The following is a 15,164-nucleotide window of genomic DNA, read 5'->3' on the forward strand; positions in this document are numbered from 1 at the left end:
ATGTCATAGCCGGACCAGAACTTTAGCATACTGATGACTTTCTTCCCCTACTGATTACCTTTCCCTCAACATTTTATTATTTCAAATGTACAGAGGAATTGAAAGAATTGTAAACACCCATAAACCTAACACTTAGACTCTACAACTGCCATTCGTCCATCCATCAACCCGATTGTACCTTACAAGTAATTTCTACCAGACGCTGCTTCCAGGATCTTTTCCCCATTTATTTTGATCATTAATCCAGAAAATGAACGGGGAAATGCAAATAGCCAAATATTTTGAGTACCTGCTATATGCTTAGGACATAATAGAGGCAGTATAAGATGATAGCACTTATCATCTCCTGAAGGAATTTACAACCTAGTCAAGGAAGACAGTATATAACAAACAACTTATGCATATATAAACTAGAATTGTACAAGTATGTGCTTCCTGATTTAATACAGTTATGAATTATTGATAAAACACTGCAGAGGTTTAGGCTTAAGTGTAGCAAATTCACTTTTAACCCCCAGACAACATATGTATGCCTGTATATAGAAAAAAAATTATAATCATATCATAAACGAGTTCAATCTCTTCTTTAGTTCAGTGTTTCCTGCTTCCTTTCTTTTCATGTCCAAAACTTCCCTCTAGTACATGAAACAAAAGTCAAAAAGGGGTACAATGAGAAGACTTCCTACCTTAGTCCTCTAGCTACCAGTTTTCCTTCTTAGAAGCAACCAATCACTGTAAGACTGGTTTCCTTCAATCTCGAGCTACTTAATGCATATAAAAAGGGTATGCGTGCGCACGCGTGTGTTGGTGTACGGTGGCATAATTATACACACTGCTTTGTACCTGTCGTTCTGATGTTTTTTTTCCTTACCTCCTGAGTACTTCTCTTCACTCTGGACCCCTTAGGCCACATCTTCCATTCTCCCTGCATAGTGGCTGTACTCCTATATTCTTACTCAGATCAAAGACACTTGTTTCCTACTTGTAGAAGGAAGAACTTGGGACGACAGTGTCCTCACCTCATTTACTATCAGTACATCTTTTTAAAAAATTCCAGCTAGAAGCCAGAGGACAAGAGCTGCCTTAATTCATTCTTTTTTTAAAAAATTAATTAATTTTTGGCTGCGTTGGGTCTTCGTTGCTGCTTGTGGGCTTTCTCTAGTTGCAGTGGGCGGGGGCTACTCGTTGCAGTGCATGGGCTTCTCATTGTGGTGGCTTCTCTTGTTGTGGAGCACAGTCTCTAGGTGCATGGGCTTCAGTAGTTGTGGCATGTGGGCCCTAGAGCACACGGGCTTAAATAGTTGTGGCGCATGGGCTCAGTAGTTGCAGTGCGCGGGCTCAGTAGTTGTGGCTCACGGGCTGTAGAACACAGGCTCAGCAGTTGTGGCGCATGGGCTTGGTTGCTCCGTGGCATGTGGGATCTTCCTGCACCAGGGCTCGAACCCGTGTCCCCTGCATTGGCAGGCAGATTCTTAGCCACTGTGCCACTAGGGAAGTCCCTTAAGTCATTCTTGATGCTAGAATGGGTGGATGTAATTAGGAAAGGGAGATCTGCAAGATAAAGAAGTCTTCATCTGAAAGGGCAAACCACCCACTGGCTGGCTAAGAGAATGAACACTCAGATTGCAACCTTAATTATACGTATAAATTACCACAAAAGACAGAGCATGTTATGTTATTAACAGATTTAAACCCATATCCTTTCATATTTATTTTGCTTCATTATGATGAGTCACATGCTGATTCCAAATAAAAGCAAGCAATTCCCTGATTTATAATCATCCATTAAGCAAATCTTGATTGCTTTTTGGACCTCAGAATTACTGGGCCTTGTTCATCCTCTTTGAATCCCTTAAATCAAAAGTGAGAAATACAGTAAGTTCAATTTTTTATTAATAATCTTGGAACAAATACGTTAACAATTCCTTAGAGTTATATAGCATTTTTACAATTTTGAAAGAACTTTCACATATACCAATTAAACCCTCACAACATCCCTGTGAGGTAGGCAGGGTTGGTGTTATTTTCCTATTACTAGTGAGGAGAACAAGGCTCATGGGTGAAGTAAGGTCACACAGTTGGTTAGCGATGGAGCCAGGACTAGAAACTAGGCCTTTTGACATGCCTCCCTGAGAACATTCAAGTAATGGCATCCTATGCTATATAATGAACATTTCTCTCCTATGATGATCAGATCTATTTTTATAAGTCTGATATCACCTTTTCCTAATATCCAAAAACACTGAATCACAGTTTTGATGAGATATTTCTTCCCTGTTACTGGACTATTTCTCTTTGATGTATCAAGCACCATCCTAAGATGAAACTTACTTGTGTTTTAAGTTTTGAGGATCCTTGGCTATAAGTTCTAAAGTATGATATAAAAATTTATTTTAGAAATTCTGCAAAAGTATTCCTATGTTGAGTATGTCAAACTTACTCAAATAAAAACAACACAAGCCTGTTTATATTTTTGAAAGCTTTGCAGTCTTTCTCAATAAGATGTTTCGATGTGTATAAATGGAAAATAGGGAAAGGTGTTTAGCAACATTACGGGGAAGCCTATGCAGAGTGCACCTAAACGCAAGTCACATCACACTAATTTGTTTGTGTTGGCCTTCTAGAGGAAGGAAAACCATTAGAAAACTTTCAGGTTTGATCCCATCTTATGTGTGACATCCTCAGCAATAATCTGGAAAAATCTGAATTATACCAATAGGGGGGTTCAAGCAGTAGTGATCAAAGCATATATATGTATGGTAAAAAGGAAGAAAACACTTGCTCTTCAGTGGTTTTGCCTAGGTCCAGTGTAAGTATACTTATCAAGGCAGATTTTAAGCTATAGCATCTTTCGTGTTAAATTTCAATTTGTGAAATATGGTGGAGTTATCAACTTGGAATATAAGACTGAAACTGAATGTAACTGACCCCAAACTACCTGTCAAAAGGAGAGTAATGTTCAATGGGCATAAAAGACAAGGGATAAAACCCAACTGCTCTGGTATGGAGAGAAAAACAGCAAATGCAAACCTGGTTAAAGTGAACCATAGACCATCAGGCATGTAAAGCAGGTTTTAAAAATATGAAAATAACACTGAGCTGTATTATCAGGAATTATATTCCTAAAGTTCCAGTTTTTGCCTTTTAAATTTAAGAGCAATAGGGAGAAACCTAAGCCTGTGGGGAGGAGGTGGTGCAGAAAATGAATGGGATCTAGAAACGGGGCTGAGGAGGTGGGAGGTTAGGGAACATCAAGAAACAGCTTAAATATATTTAAAATGGATTTAGAATCCCTCTAAATCCAACCTCTCCAAAAATATTTGCTAAATTGAGAGATCTGGTCAAAAAAGTTGGTGACAATAAAAGTGACTATTTTATCTTACAAAAGAAGTATTTAAATATAGATTAGAAATTATGCTGTTAAAGATTAGTCCACTGATCAGGCTGTAGAAAGTGAAACTTAAGTGTTGCTGTCAGATACATTGCAGAAAACTGCTTCCAAAAATAGAATTACCGTAGCAGGACTCAACATTAATGAAACCATTAAAAAACAAGCACTTAACTTTTTATACCTGAAGCCTAATGAAAAAACATTGTTACCCTTAAGAAATAAATATAACACTTTAAGGTGAAAGATACTGCAACTACATTTAAGTTTTCGATCAAGAATGTTCTAGTTTGGTATACTGGGCTCAAAACCAACTACACGTTTGAAATGCATAGAGACTACACTATATTCCTTACATAGTATCATTGTCATCATCTTCATGTTTTCTCTTCAATGGGTTTGATTCATTGGCCGTGTTCTGTGATGAAACCATGTTGGTGGTAATAAGAATATTTTTGGGCCCAATCATTGAAGGATTAAGCAGAACATTTTGAACTGCAGTTGTTGCAGGAACTGTAAACAGAGAAAACACCCCCAAACTATGAACTACATAGAATCAGAAACATATGGTTAAAAGTATTCAACAAAGCTGAAATGTAATTCTAATAATAATTTCTTTTTTTAAGGTTTTTAAAATAACATTAATTTCTTAAAAGTTAACATGTGCATAATAGGAAACCAAAAAACACAAGAAGCAAAAAACAAAGTCATCCGTAATCACAAGCAGTTTACCATTTGATGTGTCCTTCTAGGTCTCATTTGTGTATCTACATAACTAAGCATCCATTTTTATGTAATTAAGATCATACAGTTATGTATACGCTTTTTCACACAACATGAATATTTACCAGTTCAAAGTCCCAAAGCTATGAGTATTTTGACAGCCAAGAATACACTATACTAACTCATACTTTCTGGAAGGAAAAAACATAATCCTGCCTTTTTTGGTGACAAAAATTTCATAAATCACAAAAATGGCAACAGGCCTCTAGATAAAGAGTTATGATTAAAATACTATATTCCCTTAATGTTCAATTAAAAATGAGACATAAAGCAAGAGTACACAAAGTATAGTGCTTCTAAGAGTAAAAAGTATTCAACAAAGCTGAATGTAATTTTAATAACAATTTTAATAGCATGAAGTAAAACTATATCATAGAAGAAACATAATTATACTGCATTAAGAGTTAAATTACATTTTTAATGCTTTAAAGTACTTAAATTAGTATCTAGTATAAGGTTAAAGAAGTTCTGTTAGTTTTTTGTTTTTAATTTACTTAAAATTTTGATTAGTTCTCAGTCATGGGAAGCAGTGCACTGGATTCATCATGGAACATAGTAAAGGCACATGTTCAAGGTCAGGAATCATGCTTCCTTACAGACCAATATTATGGTGTACGGTTAGGTTTCAGAAGATGTGAAATCTAAACATATTCATGAATAAACTACGTTATAACAGAATTCTACTTATTCTTTCTACATATACTTCCGTGAAGTGAATAAAAGTACAGTTTTCATTTGATATATACTAAGTTGTATTATTTTCTTGAGCTTTAACCCTAAGTGATTTTGCCTGAGATTTGTAGACCATAACTTATTTTAGTTCACAGGGTTCTTTGAGACTCTGATGATCATGTTGAAATCTCTCCCTTCCCCCCAAAATGTTACATATATGTAAAATTTCATACAATTTTAGTGGGTTTATAGACCCCCTCTGAAGAAACCAGATTTGCAGCATTACGGCTGCCTTCCTGTTATGATATTAAAACAATTTAATTATTGCTATAGGAATACAAACTGTTCTGTTATCACAAATCATTCACAAATTTTAAAATTCAGAAAAATGTTTTAAAAGAACCACTTTCAATCCCCCATGCCCTGCCCATCATGTTACCTGGTTTGACAGGTGTGGACTGAGAAGGTGGAATCTGCACCGTAAATCTTTGGCTTGTCACTGACACTGGAGGTGCAACTTTATTTGGGACAGACACTGTTTGTGGGGTTGCTGTAGTTGTAATTAACAGACCATGTTAGTTAGGTGACTTATTATACAGGTTCAATTTCTGCTCTCCTTTAGCTTACCAGAAACTACCTTCAAAGCACAGGGAATTAATGAAAGATCTGCTTGAGTTTGAATCCAGGCTTTATCACCTACTAGCTGAGTGACCTTGGGCAAGTTATTTAATCTTTTTGTGCTTTTCTCATCTATCAAATGGGGATAACAATACCTGTTTCATTGAATTCTTGTGAGAAAATAATCCATGTAAAACTCTTCACACAGCATCTGGCACTGAATTTTAGCTACATGAAGTCATGAAGTTGAACATTTAAATAAACAGAATTAAAGACCCAAGTTTTCTATTAATTACCTTATGTGGTACTTTTAATCTCTGTCACTTGCTGGGAATTAGGAGGTGGTGTCTACTATGCCCATGAAGCTAAATCAACATGCATCTAACAAAAGCCTAACATATCTCCATCTTTAGGTAAGTTTTCCATGTATTAAGGAGTGGTCCAAAGAATTTGGTGAAGCTTAGTGAAGCAATATAAGTATTTTATTTTGTCAAGAAAATTCACAGTAGGTGGATGTTTTCTTGTCCATTACCATAAGGAAATTGTTAACATTTATGTAAGTATGGAGTTTAGGTTTTAAAATTGAACAGAGTATATGCTTAGGTCTTATGCTTTATGAAACTCATTTAAAATTTTTTTAAAGTTTAAACCTTGCATCTTTAATAGTAGTTTTTAGCAGCTCCCTCACTCTAGACTTAAAAATCTCTAAAACATGTACAATAAATGTCTAACTAGGAATAAAAATCACAACTGATAACTAAAATTGGCTAACTTGCCAACACGTGTAACTGATTAACACAGCCTAGAGCTTTTAAAAAGTTGGTATTCACTTAAGAGATATGAACGCACAGATAAACAGTATATGATCAAAAAGTTACACAAATTATATATGCAAACTCCTGTCTACAAAGGTCACATGCATATAATTAGAAGTGTACAATTAATACTATACCAGTCTGGTTTTAAAATGCTGAAATGTGAATTCACACCCTGAAAATATGAAGAGATTGTCTACACATCTCAAAAGCCAAATGCTGCTTACACTAGAGCTATATGACATCTATAGTACTCAAGTTTTAAGAGCTAAGAAATCAATACTTGTCAAATAGAAGGGGATTTTTTTTCTGAAAAGACTGACTATGAAAGAAATCCAGCAGGAACGTAGGACAAAAAAATCAGGAAATCTAAATCCATTATTTATGTGTTCCTTATTATCTAAGCAACAATGACAGTATCATTTCTAAATGCCATTCTCCACTAAGAGGAACCAGGGCTCTTTGGAGAAATGGCTGATTCTAGGACTGGGGTAAGGAAAATATAAGATGAGCCTGGAACATCTTGTGCCAGGAAGCAAGAAATGCTCAAAGAATGATGGAGACCTGTCACAAAGGACACACGAAACAGTTTGAAGGGATGCTCACTGACCAACACAGGATAATCAGTACTACTTTTGAAAAGGTTATATTAAAAATGATTTTCTTTAGATAGTCTTAAACTTTTTGTATACTTTAAACTTATTTCTTTTGATTGCATCTCTTGCCAATTTACTCAGAAATTTAATTTCTGATAATAAGTAGGCTACTGCTGTGAGTGAGTCTGGCAACTTTATTTGTATAAAACCCAGAACGAACACTGCTTAAACTTCTGTTTTTGTTACCATAGTTAATACCGGCAACAATGTTGGGTAATGCCCAATTGTATACTCATTTGGGATCAGATATTCCTTGTCGCTTTCTCATTTTGAAATCTGATAAAATATATGTTTATAGCTTTACTAGAGGATGAGAAAATGTATTAATGGCAACACGTATCGGAATTTCTGACTCACCTTTTTACCTGGATTACAGTTCAAAATCAAGTGCTCAGGCACTTCTTTACCAGCCAGAAAAGCCATTTCCCTCTCGCACTTACCTATAGTAGGAGTGGTAGGTCTGCTACTTACAGCACCAACACTTAACCGTGGAACTAGTCTTCCTTGGTTAGGTCCCTAGGGGATTTAAAAAACAAATTAGTTTTAACGTTGTTCAGACTTGACACCTAAACTTACCAGGAAATTAAATTAGGATTGCTGATGTGAATTATTAATAGATAATTGATGGCAAGAATGTCCTGTTTCTGTTCAGTGTTCTAATGCAACATTTAAACTAGGGTTTTCCAAATATCTATATATATACAAACACACATATAATACAAACAATACATATCTGTATAAACATGGATAAGAATATATATATAAAATATATAATTCTATATAGTTTTAAAGTTTGAGGTAGAGTGTTATTTGAGGATAACAGCTAACTTCCTTATGATTTTTTAATCTTAACTAGTCAATATCTTAACCCAGTAAGAAACTTCCTTATAGTGGAATTTCAGAGGTACAGAGGTAGCCCAATGTGGGGAGAACTTTCTCAGTGGTGGGAGAGCCTTAGGTCATATTTCAGAAAGCAAGTCCAATGCCTGATGGTATATCATTTACTCTGTTATGGTATAGTGTAAAGATTGGGAGTTATGAGACCTGGGAATCAGTCTTAACTTTGCTACTAACTTCATAGATGAGTTCGGGCTCACTTTCCTGATGAGTTAGATGAACAATAAAGTTCCTTTTAGCCCTAAAAATCTTGGATCATATATTATATATTTTAGCATAGCAGCTAATTGCAGACATAGTATTTTCAAGGAACTAAATTTTAAAAAATCCTAGTAAATTATCTTAGCCTTTAATTTACTGCACTATTTACTCCTAACACATCTTACCCTTTTTAAAAGCTAAGATGACTAAAAATTCTTACCTTTCCCGTTGCGGAGCACAGGCTCCGGACCCGCAGGCTCAGCGGCCATGGCTCACGGGCCTAGCCGCTCCGCGGCATGTGGGATCTTCCCGGACCCGGGCACGAACCCGTGTCGCCTGCATTGGCAGGCGGTCTCTCAACCACTGCGCCACCAGGGAAGCCCACTTACCTTTTTAATTAAGGACTTTAGCCTATAGTTTGGAGCTGTTAAGCAGTATCTGTCAGGTGGCAGTCTGGGTCCTGCATATGGCTTAATCAGTGGTAAAGGGGTTTGATTTTTCTGCCTTGCAATATCCAGTAAAAACTAAAAAAAAAAATCCTTATTAGAACTACGATTAAAAATTATAAGTAAAATGAACTTCAAATAAAATTTTGCTCACATCTCTCGGGGGAGGAGAGGTAAAAGACTGGTCAGCCCGACACTGGATTGCCAGTCTCACATCATCTGCATCAACATTAGGTTTCTTAGCGTGGCTTGAATAAATTTTTGCATCATCCAGAATTGAAGTCACATATCCTTTAAGAACAAAACATTATTTTAAACATATGAAAATAGCTTAATATTTATGGCCAGTTTTCTTAAAAAGTTTCACTAATTTCCAGAAAGTTTATGAATTTTGGTTCTAATATCTAATTGTCCTATATATATGATCAATTTTAAACAGATATCACAATATACTGTTCCCTAGCCTGAGCTCTTTTTTACTGCTTTCTGAATTCTGTAACATTAACTGTTTTTTTTTTCTTCACATATTTTTAAGACTTTATTTTTGTAGAGTAGTTTTAGGTTCACAGCAGTGTGCTGGCTTTGTATTGTATCAGAGAAGAGTGTAACATTAATATACTCAGAGATAAGAAAATGTTACAAATTCATATGAGGGGCAAAGAATTTTCTCATACACACACACAAACCCACAGAAAGCTTGCAGCTTAATTCTACAATGGCAGCTATGGGTCAAAGTAAACAGAGAACACAAAATCTCACCAGTCCTGATCTCAAATGAATATTTTCCTTTCCAGTGTACACAAAATGTCTTCTTAATTGATTTGAAGTCACTAATAGGAAAGGATTCAAAAAGAAAAAAGTGTAACAAACCATATTCTGTCATCCATTAGCTAACAGACTATAAACCTCCATCATGCTGATATGGATAACCAAATATTCCAGCTATAAAATCAGATCCCCAGTTGTTACTATTGAGAATAGCTTATCAACTATGTGCAAATCAGAACTAGAACCAAGTTTAGCTAAGAACCAGAAACAAAAATAAAAACACAGGGTCAGGAATTAGGAGAGAGATCGATCAAGAGTAAATAAAGTTAAAGCTACAAGAATGTTAATATATTGTACAACACAAGGAATATAGCCAATATTTTATAAAAACTATAAATGGAGTATAACCTTTAAATATTGTGAATTACTATGTTGTACATCTGAAATTTACATAATATTGTACAACAACTATACCTCAAAAATTTTTAAGACTATTTTTGTAGAGTAGTTTTAGGTTCACAGCAAAATTGAGGGGAATATACAGAGATTTCCTATATACCCCTGACGCCATACATGCATAGCATCCTCTATTATCAATGTTCCCTGGTGCATTTGTTACAATTGATAGTCCTACATGGACCCATCATAATCCCCGATAGTCCGTAGTTTATATTATGGTTCACTCTTGGAACTCTACATTTTGTGGGTTTGGACAAATGTATAATGACATGTTATGACATTAACTTTTAAAGTATTTTGGTTGAAAATGTTCTTACAATGAACGATTTTTAAAATTCACAAGTTAGGCAATTTTGGTGTTTTGTTAACTTACGGAAAGCAAATTCCAACATTTGATTTATAACCCTTGGTTCGTACTCCGTAATTCCCATATCCTTCAGGATCTGTGCCATCACCTGTGGATTCAAATAAAAACGCCAGATGCATAATCTAGGTATAGAAATCAAGACTGGGCCGAAGGTAGTAATTATATTTATGATACAAGGTTCCCCCTTCTCTGGGTTCCAAACTTGTACTCATCCTTTTCCTCCCAAGCGAGTGTCGGGTTCACACCAAATCTCGTCTTGATCTCTTTGCTGAAAACTTTTTTTTTGGCAGGGGTGGGGGTGGGGGCGGGTGCAAAGAGAAGAAAAAGGCCCGGGTTGGCTTTCCCAGTCGAGGTAGGGGTGGTTACAGCTGGTTGTCATTTTCAGATGTGGCGACCGGGGTAGCTTTGCATCAGAACACTGGAGGCGCGAGCCAGGATTCGCAGACGGGGCGGGACGACTAGGCGGCCCGGGCCCGAGGCCCAGGAGACAAAGCCGGGCGGCCGGCCTGCGCATCCGGCGGGCCGCCAGCCTCCCTCCGGCTGGGCCGCCGGGGTGGCGGGAGAGAGCCCCGGGATCCAGGGCACTCGAATCTACAGCTCCTGGCGGCCCTGACATGGCTGAAGTCGACGCGCGAGCCCATCATCAGGTCCTCCCCCCGGGCCCGCTCTCAGGTCCCCGGCTGCGGTCGCGCCCAGCTTCGCACCCCGCCTCGCATCCTTCGCACTCACCAAGGCATCTCTCGGAGCGTTCTTGGGAGGCGCCATCTTGCCCGACTCCATGTTATCCTGCTGCTCGTCATCCGGGGAGAGAGTGCTGCTTGCGGATTCCTCGCTCAGGCTCCACCCCTGCGGTCGCGGAGGGCGGGATTACCGCGCCGGTCCTTTTGCTCTGCTGGCTGCCGCTTCCCAGCCGCCTGCCCACCCCGCGGAGGCAGAGAGAGGCCGGGCTAGCGGGGAGCCCACGGCGCCGAAGTCTTCCCCGAAGAGCCCTCGGCCAACGCTTGGCAGACCGATAAGTTCGCCTTCCAGAGCTGTTCCCCGAAAAAGTACACGAAAAGGGCCACCCTTGTCTTTTCTGGGGCCCCTCCTCACGTCCCCTGCAGCCACCCTGGCCCCTTCCCTCTCCCTGAATGTCTGCGGAGTCCCTGCCTCCACCTGCCTTTGTGGTAGTGCTGCCTGGTCAAATGCAGAAAGCCCAGTTAAATTTGAATGTCAGATCAATGATCACGTTTTTAGCATAAGTTTATCCCCAATATTACAGGGCTATACTTACACTACGAAATGATTTATTGTTGATCTGATATTCAAATTTAACTGGGTGCTCTCTATTTTTCTTTTTTGCGGTACGCGGGTCTTTCACTGCTGGTCTCTCCCGTTGCGGAGCACAGGCTCCGGACGCACAGGCTCAGCGGCCATGGCTCACGGGCCCAGCCGCTCCGCGGCATGTGGGATCCTCCCAGACCGGGGCACGAACCTGCGTCCCCTGCATCGGCAGGCGGACTCTCAACCACTGCGCCACCAAGGAAGCCCTGCTCTCTATTTTTATTTGCTAAATCTGGCAACTCTACCCTGTGGTCTGCTCTCCTCACACTCAAAGCCCTGTCATAATTGCTCATTTCATACTGCTGCAAAGCTAAAGCCTTTGACCGCCTGAAAGATTCGCCGCTGGAGCCCCAAACGTCTTCTTCCCACTCTCCACAGAACAGCCTGAGTGTCTTTCAAAAAAAGATGCATCAGTTAACTGTCTCTGGCTTTAAGTGTCCCAAAGAGAACTCTTCCTCCTCCACATCCACCAACGCCCTCCATTTCTGAGAAACGCACTCTGACCCACCCAGGCGGGAAGAGACGTCAGCGATGTTATGCTCTGTCCCGTACAAGCCACACTTCAGTCTAGCAGCAAGTCCTGTCAGGGCGACCTCCGAAAGTCACAAAACCTCTGTTCGTGGCTCCGCATCTCCATCCAGTGCTACCATGCTAATGGTCCAAGCTAACAGCCCTAATTACCAAGGCTACAGCAAGAGGACCGCGAAATTGTGCTCCCCCACATTTTTACACAACCGGAGCTATCTCTTAGTCATAAACGAAATAATTGCATTCCTTTCCTTAAAACCCTCTAATGGCTTCCCTCACACACACACACACACACACAAATTCAAACTGATTTCTGGGGCTTGGCGGGCCCTTCAGTTTTGGCCACAGTCTTACCTCATCGGGCTTGTCTGAATCCATCCACCACACAGCCACCTTGAACTCTGAGCAGGTCTCCCCACGACCCACGTGTTCTTAACACTGTGGTTCCGGGAGGAACACTGATCCCCACGCTACGAAAGCGCCTTTTCCAGCTTAGTGCGGGGAACCTCTATGTAAGACTAATAATGATTTTCGAATAGGTAGCATATACGCAGGGTACGAATATTTTAAAATATATTTAAAAACTAAGCAAAAGCCTCTCTGGCTTGTTCCAGCCACTCATTTCTCTTTCGCAGAAGGCATCAGTGTTTACCACTTTCTTGTCTATTTAATTTGCAAATGTTACCTTCTTTATATCTTTTTCCCCTACCCAAATGGTACTGTACCGTTGGGGTGACCAACCTTTAGAGAGCCAACCCAGGACACAGCTGTACTAGATGAAAAGACCCATAAGATGTAATAAATAGTTCTATACATGTGTTATTGTTGTAATATAAAAATATGAAAATAGATATTCATTTAAAATTGTGTTTTTCTGTAGTATTTACTTTTCTGTTACATACATGCTATTTAAATAAAACAATAGGACTACTTAACAGTGGCAATTAGTAGTAATTAATAGGACTATTAATTTTAACCATATTTTTCATATTTCTGTCCTGTCACAGCAATTTATTTCAACTCTTCGTTGTTTAAATTTTTTAGGTCATATTATTGTAAATTTTTATTTTTTTTAATTTATTTTATTTTTTTAACATCTTTATTGGAGTATAATTGCTTTACAATGCTGTGTTAGTTTCTGCTTTATAACAAAGTGAATCAGTTATACATATACACATGTTCCCATTATACATATACACATGTTCCCATATCTCTTCCCTCTTGCATCTCCATCCCTCACACACTCCCTATCCCACCCCTCTCGGTGGTCACAAAGCACCGAGCTGATCTCTCTGGGCTATGTGGCCGCTTCCCACTAGGTATCTATTCTACATTTGGTAGTGTATATATGTCCATGCCACTCTCAAACTTTGTCACACTACAGATAACTCAATTTCGTTTCCTTTTCTGGCTGAGTAATATTCCATTGTATATATGTGCCACATCTTCTTTATCCATTCATCCGATGATGGGCACTTAGGTTGCTTCCATCTCCTGGCTATTGTAAATAGAGCTGCAATGAACATTTTTCTACATGACTCTTTTTGAATTATGGTTTTCTCCAGGTATATGCCCTGTAGTGGGATTGCTGGGTCATATGGTAGTTCTATTTGTAGTTTTATTTTTTCTTTTCTTTTTTTTTATTTTATATTAGAGTATAGTTGATTTACAATGTTGTGTTAGCTTTGAGTGTACAGCAAAGTGATTCAGTCATACATATACATATATACATTCTTTTTCAGATTCTTTTCCCATATAGGTTATTACAGAATATTGAGTAGAGTTCCCTGTACTATACAGTAGATCCTTGCTGATTACCCATTCTATATATAGTAGTGTGTATTTGCCAATCCCAAACCCCCAATCCATTCCTCCCCTCCAGGTTTCCACTTTGGTAACCATAAGCCTGCTTTCAAAGTCTGTGAGTCTGTTTCTGTTCTGTAAACAAATCCATTTGCATCATTTGTTTAAGATTCCACATATAAGTGATATCACATACTTGTCCCTCTATGTCTGACTCACTTCACCTAGTATGATTAAAGTAAACACTTTTCAAAGTAAACATTTGAAAGTAAACATTTCAAAAAGAAATACAAAAAAATCTCCTGGTCTAATGTCACTAGTTCTCACATACTGGTTTTATTTTAACAACTTTATTGGAGTATAACTGTTTTACAACGGTGTGTTAGTTTCTGCTTTACAACAAAGTCAATCAGTTATACATATACATATGTTCCCATAACTCTTCCCTCTTGTGTCTCTCTCCCTCTCACCCTCCCTATCCCACCCCTCTAGGTGGTCACAAAGCACCGAGCTGATCTCCCTGTGCTATGCGGCTACTTCCCACTAGCTATGTATTTTACATTTGGTAGTTTATACATGTCCATGCCACTCTCTCACTTCGTCACAGCTTACCCTTCCCCCTCCCCATATCCTCAAGTCCATGCTCTAGTAGGTCGGTGTTTTGTTCCCATCCTACCCCTAGGCTCTTCATGACATTTTTTTTTCTTAGATTCCATATATATGTGTTGGCATATGGTATTTGTTTTTCTCCTTCTGACTTACTTCACTCTGTATGACAGACTCCATGTCTATCCACCTCACTACAAATAACTCAGTTTCATTTCTTTTTATGGATGAGTAATATTCCATTGTATATATGTACCACATCTTCTTTATCCATCATCTGTTGATGGACACTTAGGTTGCTTCCATGTCCTGGCTATTGTAAATAGAGCTGCAATGAACATTGTGGTACATGACTCTTTTTGAATTATGGTTTTCTCGGGGTATATGCCCAGTAGTGGGATTGTGGAGTCGTATGGTAGTTCTATTTGTAGTTTTTTAAGGAACCTCCACATTGTTCTCCATAGTGGCTGTATCAATTTACATTCCCACCAGCAGTGCAAGAGTGCTCCCTTTTCTCTACACCCTCTCCAGCATTATTATTTCTAGATTTTTTGATGATGGCCATTCTGACCAGTGTGAGATGATATCACATTGTAGTTTTGATTTGCATTTCTCTCATGATTAATGATGTTGAGCATTCTTTCATGTGTTTGTTGGCAATCTGTATATCTTCTTCGGAGAAATGTCTATTTAGGTTTCCTGCCCATTTTTGGATTGGGTTGTTTGTTTTTTTGTTACTGAGCTGCGTGAGTTGCTTATAAATTTTGGAGATTAATCCTTTGTCAGTTGCTTCATTTGCAAATATTTTCTCCCATTCTGAGGGTTGTCTTTTTT

General features: G+C 38.6%; 2 protein-coding genes across 5 annotated transcripts in view; one reads left to right on the plus strand and one right to left on the minus strand.

Annotated features, from left to right (window-relative positions):
• Nucleotides 1-15,164, plus strand: part of PGK1 (phosphoglycerate kinase 1) — a 125,804-nt gene that overhangs the window by 22,047 nt on the left and 88,593 nt on the right. The gene's annotated exons all lie outside the window — the stretch shown is intronic.
• TAF9B (TATA-box binding protein associated factor 9b) lies at nucleotides 1,118-12,698 on the minus strand. Of its 4 annotated transcripts, none has more exons than XM_028482164.2 (8): nucleotides 10,800-10,887; nucleotides 10,077-10,158; nucleotides 8,631-8,767; nucleotides 8,420-8,554; nucleotides 7,373-7,448; nucleotides 5,283-5,393; nucleotides 3,745-3,901; nucleotides 1,124-1,551 (listed from the first exon to the last, which is right to left on the minus strand). In XM_028482164.2, the coding sequence occupies exons 1-8, from the start codon at nucleotides 10,848-10,850 to the stop codon at nucleotides 1,518-1,520; spliced, it is 783 nt and encodes a 260-aa protein (XP_028337965.1). In that variant the 5' UTR covers nucleotides 10,851-10,887; the 3' UTR covers nucleotides 1,124-1,517. The 4 variants fall into 4 exon arrangements, with proteins under 4 accessions (XP_028337967.1, XP_028337965.1, XP_028337966.1 ...); XM_028482165.2 differs by lacking the exon at nucleotides 1,124-1,551 and adding an exon at nucleotides 1,806-1,851; XM_028482166.2 differs by lacking the exon at nucleotides 5,283-5,393 and having other exon boundaries at nucleotides 1,118-1,551; nucleotides 10,800-10,889.

This window comes from Physeter macrocephalus, chromosome 21 (genome assembly GCF_002837175.3).
Source record: "Physeter macrocephalus isolate SW-GA chromosome 21, ASM283717v5, whole genome shotgun sequence".
NCBI lineage: Eukaryota > Metazoa > Chordata > Mammalia > Artiodactyla > Physeteridae > Physeter > Physeter macrocephalus.

Coding starts and splice junctions, on each gene's coding strand:
- TAF9B (XM_028482164.2), bottom strand. CDS start 10,850: ATGGAGTCGGGCAAGATGGCGCCTCCCAAGAACGCTCCGAGAGATGCC. Junction 10,159..10,799: donor ACGCTCCGAGAGATGCCTTG/GTGAGTGCGAAG, acceptor TTGAATCCACAG/GTGATGGCACAGATCCTGAA. Junction 8,768..10,076: donor AATGTTGGAATTTGCTTTCC/GTAAGTTAACAA, acceptor TTGTTCTTAAAG/GATATGTGACTTCAATTCTG.